The 12194-nt window shown below is 43.1% G+C and overlaps 1 protein-coding gene across 1 annotated transcript in view; it reads left to right on the top strand.

Annotated features, from left to right (window-relative positions):
• frmd6 (FERM domain containing 6) overlaps positions 1 to 12194 on the top strand; it is a 35422-nt gene that overhangs the window by 18552 nt on the left and 4676 nt on the right. The window contains exons 5-13 of the mRNA XM_049595679.1: positions 1401 to 1477; positions 1573 to 1759; positions 4821 to 4976; positions 5155 to 5220; positions 6599 to 6667; positions 10446 to 10620; positions 10791 to 11099; positions 11223 to 11354; positions 11615 to 11706. Coding sequence (XP_049451636.1) covers positions 1401 to 1477; positions 1573 to 1759; positions 4821 to 4976; positions 5155 to 5220; positions 6599 to 6667; positions 10446 to 10620; positions 10791 to 11099; positions 11223 to 11354; positions 11615 to 11706 — 1263 coding nt within the window. The remainder of the gene's footprint in view (positions 1 to 1400; positions 1478 to 1572; positions 1760 to 4820; positions 4977 to 5154; positions 5221 to 6598; positions 6668 to 10445; positions 10621 to 10790; positions 11100 to 11222; positions 11355 to 11614; positions 11707 to 12194) is intronic.

The following is a 12194-nucleotide window of genomic DNA, read 5'->3' on the forward strand; positions in this document are numbered from 1 at the left end:
AAGATTTATCCAAATAAAATTCAGCGTCAGGTTGTTCCACTTTTCTGCTCACTAAGGTATAAACCTTGTTTTGTTTAAGATACAGTTGGTAATTTTAAAATAACTTAACATAATTGCTGAAACTGTCACTGTATTCTAAAAGAATTCTGCGTCTAATGGCATTTGCTAAAATCTACCATGACTCACTGGAAAACAAGTAATCAGAGCCGACGAGACTCTAACGCCACTGTCAATCATTTTAATCACTGCTTGTGAACTCATCCAACTGTCAAACTAGGCAGCGCTGATCAAATGTGAATCAAGACTCTGTTATTGTGTTGCCCATTTCTTGCCTTAAATGTTTTCAGAAACATATTTCAGTGTATTGTTTAGCTGTAAAATGAGAACGTTTTCTCCAGCCAGTGGATGATTTTTCATTTCAGCTCATTTTGCAGCTGAACAGTACACTAAACTATGTTTCTGAAAACATTTCAGGCGAGAAACAGGCAATGCAGTGACAGAATCTGCCTTGTAACAATGTCCAGGTTCATCACATGATGCCATTGGGCCCAAAAAGACTTTTCCCATAGACTTACATTGAAAAGGGGCGTCTGTAAATTAGTGGATACATTTTTTTGAGCGCCACAGCCACCGCTAAATGGCTTGTTTCACTATTGAGATTTGATCCATTTGGTCCGAAAACATTTCACAAGTCTGGAAGAACCACACTCTTAAATCATTTTATTCCCTCTCACGTTAGTGGAGGGTAATAAAATATAATAGAATGTATCTTTATTGTCCACCATGGGTGGAAATTTGTCTTCGGCTCACTAAACACAAACGACAACATTGTAAAAGCAGACAAATGGTAAGACAAACAAATAGAGTCATCACAAAACACTTAACACATTAAATCAACACATTGCCTGTCTGTGGTTTAAAACTCATCACGCTAAACCAGAAGTTAGCTGTTTGTCTGGTGGAAGTTTCTAGTGTGCTTGCTCTATGGGCCCGACAATGTGGAAGATAGGGGTAAATTCATACTACAGAAACTGAGCTTCATGAGCCACTAAGCAATTTTCACAGGAATGTACAGGGTGCCGCCTCCAACACTGTATCCAGTTCTCTTAATACACTCATGTTTTGTTTAGATGTTGATCACAGATTGTACCTGTAACAGCAGGTGAAAATGAACTCACCAATGTCTTTTTGCTCCTTTTAATAACATCTGATGCCAGATCAGCCTAGTAAGCAAACACTAATGTGCTGTGTTTGTTTGTCATGTTACATAATACCTGAAGAATGATGGTGAAATGTTTAATTACTATTTGCTCTCTGCATCTTGAGACACAGTCATACAGGGTGTTAAATTCTTCCTGTTTTAGAAAATAAAGAAGGATTTCCACCTGTTTCTCTTCCAGGGCATCGATCAGTTTGGCCCTCCGATGATCATTCACTTCAGAGCTCAGTATTACGTTGAGAACGGGAGATTGATCAGGCAAGTAAAGCCTGTCCACTTACTCTACACAACTTATCTGTACACCGTGCTGTAACATCACCCAGTGTAACTGTATTTTACCTTTGATCCCACAGTGACCGGGCAGCCAGGTACTACTACTACTGGCACTTGAGGAAACAGGTGCTGCTCTCACAGTGTATCCAAAGGGAGGAGGCCTACTTCCTCCTGGCAGCCTTCGCCCTGCAGGCCGACCTCGGCAACTTCAAACGCAACAAGCACTTTGGGAAGTACTTTGAACCTGAAGCCTACTTCCCCCCATGGGTGAGTGTGTCTGACAAGTACCTTATGTGGGCTGAACCTTCACATGTCAAACTTATCAGTGAGGAGGACATGATTTATGATGGCTGACCATCATCCTGCAGCTTCCTTTATCTTTCTGTTCACACCAAACCACATCTGACTCCTCCCCGATCTTCTACATCTGATCACATCTTGTATTGATCACAAAAAAACACATTCTCTCTCTATCTTTTGTTGAATACATAGCACGTGTTATTATATGTAACATTTAAGGGATGCATGACTATTTGCTTTGGCTTTTGGTCGGTTGCTATGGCTATTTTTATTTTTATTTTTATTTCTAGAACTTGTTTTTTAACTCGGATATATTCAGCATTAAAAAAGTGGGTTCTTATAAGTGACTACACCACCCTGTGCAACATTTGTGCAGGGAAAAAATATGGACCTCGGTTTCAGCGGCTCTCCGCCTGCAGAAATATACCTCTAACCAATCGAATCCTTCGCTCCAACTGATGTCATACTTCTAGGTCACGGCTAGCTCGCTGCCAAAATGGGGAGTGTGTCATCAATTTGGTTTCTGCTTCAGCTGATACAATAAAGATGCTAACGTAGCTGAGACGCACTTGCTAACGTGATATGTTGTTCACGGAAAGTGACAAACATAGCACATGGCTAATTCTTACGCAGAATGACTTCATCGGACCACCAGGTGCAAGTCTGTCCAACCTTAATCAAACAATCAAACTTCCCTGGTTGCCATTATGTAGTGTTCAATGCAGCAGAGTGATGGTAGTGAGGGTGTAATACCGTAAGAAGAAGAAGCTAATCACGTCTCCTCATGGGTGGGTGACTGTTGGTCATATCAGAGGCCTGAGGTTTGGTCTAGCTGAGTGGTGTAGTTGCTAAGTTACTCAACGTCAGCCATATGTAATATATAATATATAATATATAATATACAGATGCTCCCAATCAACCAGGAGATAGAGGGTGGGAATCATTCAGAGGCAGGGCTGACTGATTGTAGGCCATGAATCTTGTAACTGCAGGGAGAGTGTCATTCTCTGTCTGTGTAGGTGTTTAGTGTGGAGTGGACATGGGCACTATTTAGGAAGAATGTCTTTTTTTTTCTATTTATTTTAGCAAAATGTAACATGGCAACACAGAAAATTTGCACTGTACTCATTAAGTGTATTTGATATGTGGCAATTCGCATGCAAATTTTCAGTATTTTCACACAGCATTGTCACATTGCAATAGTGAGAAACAGCTTTAAAGAAGCTATATGTAAGAAATCTAAAACAAACAGTCATAAAATCCTCCTAATATGTCACAGAGACTAAGGAATAATGTTCATATAACATACTGATCTCACCGACAACAATAGTACAGCCAGAATATTCGCATTTAAAAAAATATTTTACGGTCCGCAAATCATGTTTATGTTTTGAATTTGTGTTTTGGCCTGTTGCGCCACCCACCGCCATCTACCAGTCACACAGTCAGTAGAGTCTCAGCATCAGTTACAGTTACGACTGAGCTACAGCAGCACGGCAAGCAGCATTAGCAGTATCCTGGTACATAACATTAGCAGTCTCCTCAGCTGTATCCCGGCAGCAGCGTTAGCAGCAGAGAAGCCGGACTTGCTCGAATGGTCCGCTGGAAAACCGAAGATCACGGACGCGGCGATGCGGCCCTGCCACGGCAGCCACCCGTGGGCAAACAAATCAGTCTCCAACATGCCACTGTCCAGCAACCTCGAATCTGTAGGGGAGGGGGGGGCGGACACGACTCGCGGTAGTATTTTGAATTTGAGTGCAGTAACCGTTTTGGCCACATTCTTAGGTACAGCGCCTTGAAGGCTGCAAGTATGAATTATTTTCTTTAACAATGAATCTGCTGGTTATTTCCTCTATAATCAATTACTTGTTTTGTCTATAAAATATCAGATAACAAGAGAAATGCCCATCTGAGTTCCCCAGAATCCAAGTCTTAAAATGCCTTTTCTCTCTGACCAGCAGTCCAAAACAAAATGTATTCAATGTATAATGAAACATTACAGAGAAAGCAGCAAATCACACTCCAGAGAAGCTACAACAAGCTAACTTTTGCCATTTTTGGCAGAAAATGTGGGGGTAAAGAGAAGACTATGACATATGTTTTAATACTAGATTTTAATTGCTTCCTGGTGCAGCATACAGAAGAAGCTTGAAGGCAGTGTTGTGTGTGAATAATAAAGTAAATACATCACTGTATTAGACTGGTAAATCCGTCTGTGGTAAGTCTGTCTGATACTCCAGTGAGTCACAGTGAATGTAAAACATCAGTGACTTAAATAGGTCTCAGCTGAAAAACACCAAAAATAGCCTGCTGTATCACTGACTGAGGAGCTGAGATATACAGTAAAGGTGTGTTTTTGGCTGTCGGGGTGTGTACGGTGCCCTGGCCTGCAGTGCACACAGTATGTGGGTCTGTAGATACCTTCCATTAATCACCCTCACCAAACACTTAGCGACAGCTCCACATCGGAGCGTGCGGGATAATGAGAACTGGGACACTAAGTTTATTTTTGTCCCTGGAAGTGGCACACACACTGTTGTGTGTTTTTTTTATCTTGAGAAATGCTCTGGCTGACATTGCTATTCTGGCCACACTGGCACCCTCACCAGCACCAGCACCATCCCTCCACCTCTCTGGCTGTGTCTGCCACACCCGTCTGATTGCCCTTTACTTCCTGTAATTAGCCTCGTGCCTCCTTATCGCCACTGGAAACCAGCAGTGACAGGAAATTGTTTGATGATGAGAGCGCTACCCTCCAGTAAATCTCCCGCAGATTTAGGTGCCTAGAAAGCTCTCTTACAAAATCTTCAAAAGCCACATGCAAAGCTTAGCAAGTGTGTTTCCGCTCGGTGCTTCTGGCTCTTGTTCAGTCTCTCCAGGTCGACATCTGTTTGCCCTGCGGCAGGAAGCTTCATTACCCTCATTGGCAACCTGTGCTGCCAATCTGCTATAATGAGTCTGTACCACTTCAGGGCAGCCAAGCCTGACTCTCTTCCTCTCTCTCTTTCTCTCTCTCCTTGCTCAGGTGATAGCCAAGCGCGGCCGTGAGTATATCTTGAGGCATATCCCGAACATGCACAAAGACCAGTTTGCTCTCACAGCTTCGGAGGCGCATCTCAAATACATCAAGGAGTGTGCCCAGCTTGATGACGTCACTGTTCACTACTACAGACTCTACAAGGTGAGAGATGGAGTTAGTAGATTTCTCTTTGATATTATTATAAATACTGGCTTATGAATTCAGTTGGCTAAGGGAGCATATGTTGTATTGATAGCTCATAAGATTGCAGGTTATTCTGCTACATCAGATTTGACTTGATCTTCACCTAAAATATATCTGAACTTACCTCTTTCAACAGGACAAGAAGGAAGTAGAGGCATCTCTTACTTTGGGACTGACTTTACGTGGTATCCAAATATTTCAGGTAATCCACGTTTCTTTTTCTTTTGAGACAGTAGTTGAGTTTCCATTCAAATGTAGCACAAATTTTAACCAAAGATTCAGAAAATCAGCAAAGAAACTGCAAATTCATGTGCTTTTATATCCATTAGTGTTCTGTGAATATTCAGAGTTGGTTCGTCAAGATAAGCGTTAGACGATGCTAGTTTTCTAGTCAGAAGAACAGGTTACCAGGGCTGTTACCAGAACAATGTTCTGGTAACAGCCCTGTGTGCATAAATAAACATGTTAAAAGCATCCAGAGACAACGAAGAGAGCTTGCAGTGACATGAGCAATGATGGTCACATTTTATTAATACACCAACTTTTCCACATCCCCCAAGCATAAAAATGTTTTTGTGATATTTTAAGGTTATTTTAAATTTCTGGTGTTCCTATTCAGGATTTTTAATGCACAAATTGAAAATGCACATAATAAGAGGTGGATGGAGACACATCTATTGATTCCTGGTTAGACTTAACTGTTTTGTTGTCTGTTTCCTGCTGTATGTATTTTCAAATATACTATTTTTAGTCTATTGTACTGAGTCCTGAAAGTCTTATTTTCTGAAAATGTGGGAAAAGAAATCAGCCTCAACTCAAATTAATTTATAAAGCACATTTCAAAAAACTCACTTTGACCAAAGTGCTGTACAAAAGGAATAAATTGCTAAAAAAAAAAAAAAATGCAATAGCACAACACACACAGGCATGCGTCAGAGTAAGCCACATCAGGGGGACTGAAACTCTAATGAATAAAAGTGGGTTTTGAGCCTGGACTTAAACAAGTTAATGGAGGGGGCAGTTCTGATTGGGAGGGGGGTTCTGTTCCACAGTTTGGGCAGACACAGCAAAGGTACAATCACCCCTGAGCTTAAGTCTGGAACGTGGGACAGCCAGGAGCCCCTGGTCAGCTGACCTCAGGGACCTGGGCGTAGCATAAGGGGTTAGGAGGTCTGTGATGTAGGATGGGGCCAGTGGAGAGAGGCCAAAACAGGTGTGATATGGTCTCTCCTCTGGGTACCTGTGAGGAGTCTGGCAGCCAAGTTCTGAACCAGTTGGAGGCGGGACAGAGAGGACTGACTAATACTGGTGTACAGAGAGTTACAGTAGTTTAAACGGGAGGAGACGAGCCAGTGGTGTCATATTATTTAAACTTTTTTGAAATAATTTTCTAGAAGTACGTCTCCGTACTAGTTTACTTTTTACTTTTATTGCAAACACAGTTTGTAAACATCACATTGTAAATTAAATATCTACATGTATCTAAAATTGTGAACATGTCATAGTATCTGTTAGATTTTAATCAGCTGAAAAGTATCACTGTACCTGTAAATATTGATTTCATATGTCTGTGTTTGCAGAACGTCGGGTCCGTGAGGCAGCTGCTGTACGACTTCCCCTGGACCAACGTGGGAAAACTGGTATTTGTGGTGAGTCAGACGCACCATCACAACATTTTCTCAACACATTTTTCTTGCAAGGTACAGTTTGTTTGCCCGACTCACTCCAGCGATGACGAAACCCAAAGCATCCCCCTGGCCTAAGGCGATGTTTTTGAAAGCCGAGCTCTTGCTCAGGGTCGTGGAAATTTTTACGCAAGGCTTCTTTTCTCCACACTGCTGTTTTATCTTAGCCCTGCAAGTCCTCTGGAACTAATCAAGGATTTAGGAAGACTCTCTTTGCATGCGCACACACACACACACACACACACACACACACACACACACACACACAGACACTGTATAATGTGTACATATTTTTATGTAATCAGCAGCAGGACTTTCTCTTGTATGATATACGTGCCTCTTGATTCAGTCATTTTATCAATTATCACTGGTGTCCCTGTGCCCTTTAAAGGAAATCCTGTTAAATCTTCTCATCTGTGCTCTGAGTCAGCCCGTTGTTAAGCTGAGCACAGCAGTCACTTAATTTGCTTCCATAGGGTTCCTGTTATCGCAGGAAAGCAGAGAAACTTAGTATATATCTGTTTCACTCTGACGGCTTCACGTCCACTGCCAGTCGGCTATTAATCACAATCCAGAGAGGTCATTACTGCTTATCACTGCTGTTGCACAAAAACAAGCCCTTCTGACTCTATTTTTGTCCACTTCTTTATTTTTATACGACTGAGAGGACTTTATAAGCAGCTTTCATGACCGTAAGGCCCCTGAGAAACTTGCTTTGTCGTCCCAGAAGGTTTTGTGGCGAGCTTTGCTTCGGCCCTAATTTTGGAGCAAACAAACGTCGCATCTGCCACGCAGCTCACGGTGAAGACATCCTGTTTTCCTCATTCTTGTGTTTTTTCGGTGGTTTCCTCGCGTCTGCTGTCTGCAGCGTCGTGAGAGTGAGCCGCTGTGGTTTCACTGTGGACGCGAAGGGCCTCTCGTGGCCCTGTCCCACCCTTCTCCTGAATAACAGGCTTTCTCCTCCACCCCACCCACGAGTCACGTCATCCAACACCGCGGCCACCACGGCTGCAGCTACAGGCCGAACGAGCCAGAGCGCGGAGCAGGGCGGAGGGACGTGTGGGTCAATAAACACCAGATGTTGCATCGGTTTCAGGGGGATTTTCTATTCAGGATGTTTGGCTGGGATGACTTCAGCTTGTCTTTGTATCAAGGTTTAAAGGAAGGAGGGGCACATTCTCTGTTCGGTGTGTTTCTGATGCAATAAGAGAAAACAAAGTTACATACATGCTCCTCCTGAGCCTGTGAGAGCTTCATCTGCTCCCCTCTGCTGAAATCAAGTAATCACCCTCGTGTCTCGTGATGTTGGATCTAAAACTCTGCCTCGACCTCGCCGGCGGCTTCTCTGGTTGATGCTGGTCTTGTTGAAGGATTGTTGGATACAGAAGGCCCCGTGGGTTTCGATGTGTGTGGCCTGTTAGGGAGGTCTCGTTGGAAGGAGAAGAAAGTTGTCCAGCTGTCCTAAGCAGAAAGTTTAGATGGACTAACCATGTGTACTGCGTGAAACAAGAACCTTTTCTAAGTGGCATCTGAACACCTTTTAATAACCTGCCACTTGACACCAGCTCTGCTGCTGAGTGTGTTTGGTCTGGACTGAAGTTACCACCATCAGGGAAGCCATTAACTCAGTATGTGCAGATTTTAAAATATCTTTGCCTAATGAATGCAGGTTGCATCAAAAAATGCACCTCTTGTTCTCTGAGTCTTAAATCCGTCCATCCCCACAAATGTCACACAGATTCAAAATTAGAGTGCAAACAGAAACTTCTTGTAGAAAGCGTTGTGACTTTCCATGGTGCAGATTTAGCTAACATCTTCAGGCAAAGAAAAAGAGAAATTCGGGTGTTTGCCACAATTACGTCATGTGGGAAAGACAGGAAAGATTCCCATGTTTATGCTTTGCAAACATTGACGTCATCGAACCTCTTAAGACACCTGTGTGACTGCAGGGTTAGTTTTGTGAGAGTTACACAACTGCTTTGACAATACAGCACTGTATTCATAAAATTTGGGTTAAATTAACCTTTAATGGTGGAATTCAGCTGATATAAGGCGTCCATGTTTGTTTGGTTTTCAGTCAGGTCCATATTGTTTGTTGAACTGCAGCAGAGCTTTCAGAAAAATCACAAGTTTCCTTGTGATAATTACGACTTGAATGATGTGATTTGCAAGTCAGAAACTGGCGATTACAGTAATTACAATATGACATGAACGCAGCAGAAAGCCACAGTTAACTGACTCATTCTCTCAAAGCATGATGGGAACATAGACAGTAAAATTAATGGATGTAGCTACCGTGATGTCACCCGTTGGTTTGTAGACTCCCGTTTCAAGTCTTGAATTTGGCATTTTGGCTGTTGCCATATTGGTTTTTTTGGGCCTGAAGTGACCATATTTGGGCGAGAGCAAGGGGTGGATTGGACCGAGAAGCTAAGGACACTATCGGCAGACAGCCTGTCACTTAAAGTTCGTCCTTAATTATGCATAATTTTCAGCCATAATAAAATGTTAAAGGGTGAGTAATAAAAAAAAAAAACCCAAAAACTTAGCCCCTGTGCAGTCATCATGAACGGGGACATTAGCCATAGAGACCAAAATGTTTTTGTCCCAGGCTGTAAACATGTTTGTTTCTGCTGTAAAGTTCAACATTTTAACATGGAGGTCTATGGGGATTGTACCATTCATTCTGATTAATGTAACTAATCCCAAGAATAACAGCAAATGCCTGGCTAAGAGGTGTAGTAAATAAAAGCATTGAAAACAGATCAGATTACCAGGAAGAACAGAGATTTCATGCAGCAGTAACCCGTGCAGTTTCCCACTGGGATTAATAAAGTACCCCATCTAATCTGCTTTGCCTCACTCAGTTTGCCTCATTCACACTAAGCTGCTGCCCAGTATGACTTCAGTGATTCACTGGTGACCACTAGGAGCCGCAGAGGGGCAGCTTGAGGTTTAAGACAAATACTCAACTTCATTTTCCCACCCAGAGTTTTCCAGCAGGTCCAGGGATTTGAACAGGAAATCTTTGAGCCTCAAGGATTCCTCTGCCCAGAGAAAATGATCTTTTATAGGAAAGCCACCGTCCATGAACAAATGTCGGTCGGTTTTTATGAACTCATTTCCCGATTGTACAAAGCTGAATCCCTCTAACGTGCCTCCCTACCTATGCACAGGGGTTAAACAAACCTGCATTAAGATGGTTTCTTTACAAACGTCTGGTTGAATAAAATGAAAGCTCAGTCTTGTGGTCAGAAATGTGCAGCTCTTTGCATTTTCCAGGCCTTTAAACCCACCCGTCGCCTTTGAAAGTCCAAAGCCTTGCAGAAATGTTTATAGGTCTGCATTGAAAACAACCCCACTGACACTAAAGACAGCTGTTATTGGGTCCAGCCTTTGCCAGAAAGCGCGGGAGAAAGCACAGAACCAACATTTTAGTTTTTCCATGCATTCAGCCAACACGTCCTCTCCTTGGAAAACCATCAAAAATGCTTTGTTTCTGTGTCTGTAGGAAGAATTGAAGAACAGATACAGGGACTGATTGTTGCATTGTGTTTGGCTACAGAACAGTTTTCAAGAACAGACTTCAGTCCTCCTCTGAGATTTGCCTTTAGGCCTCTCTAGCGCTTAATCATAATTTGAAATCCACATTCCTATTTCAAAATCTCACATTACGAACTGCTGTAAATCACACAGTCCTGTAATCAACACTCATGCTTCTTTTCTCCTCCTGCTCTCTCAGGGAAAGAAGTTTGAAATCCTTCCTGATGGCCTGCCCTCCGCCCGTAAGCTCATCTACTACACAGGCTGTCCCTTACGCTCTCGCCACCTCCTGCAGCTGCTCAGCAACAGCCACCGGCTCTACATGAACCTGCAGCCTGTTCTCAAACAAGTCCGCCGGTTGGAGGAAAATGAAGGTACTACGAATGCAGTTATATATTCATTTATTATCTTGTCTAACACTGTGTGCCAAAGCACAGTTACATAAAGGTTGTAAACCTCAAGAGATCACACATGGATATGACATTTTGAAGAATATCCAATCTGTTTTAAAACTAAAACGTGTCCTGTGTTTGACTGATTTCAGAGAAGAAGCAGTACAGGGAGTCGTACATCAGCGACGCTCTCGAACTGGACATGGACCAGCTGGACAAACGTTCCCGGGCCAGTGGCAGCAGCGCAGGGAGCATGTCTCATCACAAACGCCTGTCCCGCCACTCCACCACCAGCCACGGCAGTTCACACACCTCCGGCATTGAGACGGACAGCTTCAGGGCCCCGGGTCAGGCCCCACACAGGCCCCTACGGACCTGCAGCTCGTCCACAACCAGCCACGGGAGCTCGCACACCTCCGGCATCGAGAGCAGCGGCAAGGAGCGCATCCTAGATGATGACGGTAAGAGGGGACATTTGATACTTCATCCTTAATGATACACATATATGAAGTTGATGAAAGTTGTAGTTATTCTGGGGACGTTGTTGTGAGTTGAAATAATTCAGACAATCTTTGTTCCTTCAGAGATTGAGATGCTGGTGGACGACCCCAAAGACTACGAGGAGCTCCATGAGATGGCTCTGGACCAGGAGCTGTGTATCCACATCACAGAGGACATGTTGACCATGTCTCCTGATCAGACCAATGGATACTCAGGTACAGACGCCATCTCACACTGTGTCTGCTCTTCTTATACTTATTTACATTTTATACTTTGAGTTCAGATTCCTCAGGGGTGAACTGTAGCGTGTGCAGAAGGTAGATAGTGTCTTATTCTCAGTTTTCTGGCATTATGAGCGAGTCACACCCACAGCGCACTGACTGAACACCTAACAGACAACCATAAAGATGCATTAGGGATTGTAATAAAGAGTTGTTTCATACTGAAGCTAAATGATATCATCTGTTCTCCGCAGGACTGATAGTAAAAGACGTCAGCTCCTCCACCTCCAGCTCCTCTGAGACCGTCGTCAAGATGAGAGGACAGAGCATTGAGTCTCTGCCGCAGGTAATTCAGATTTAATGCATGGTTTTTACAGCACCATGTGCACTTGTATCAGCACAATACACAGTATATGGCAACGTCCAAACACTTTCAGTAATGCCTGGAGAAATGCAGTTAAGAAAAGTCTATCATGACTGTGGTAGAAAAAAGTTATAATAGATCTTGTCCTATCCAACAGAGAAGAGGAAGTTAACCACAGTTTGACTACAAAGTGACTCCTGGACAATATTTAACATCAGTGCTTGATGAGCATTAACATTTAAGCAGGATTTATACTTGTGCAGCAGACCCTACACCGTAGCCTACACACATGGCCTACACGGTTGTGAGCATTTATACTTGTGCGATGGTGTGTCTGTGTCACTCTGCAGTTACACCTCCAAAACACTAGTCGGCCGTGGGGTTTCTGTGATGTGCTGTAAAGTTTAGTTGATTCAAAACACACATTAAACAAGGCTTAATAGCGACAATGTCAAACACAAGTACACAAA

Source organism: Epinephelus fuscoguttatus, linkage group LG14, assembly GCF_011397635.1.
Source record: "Epinephelus fuscoguttatus linkage group LG14, E.fuscoguttatus.final_Chr_v1".
Taxonomy (NCBI): domain Eukaryota; kingdom Metazoa; phylum Chordata; class Actinopteri; order Perciformes; family Serranidae; genus Epinephelus; species Epinephelus fuscoguttatus.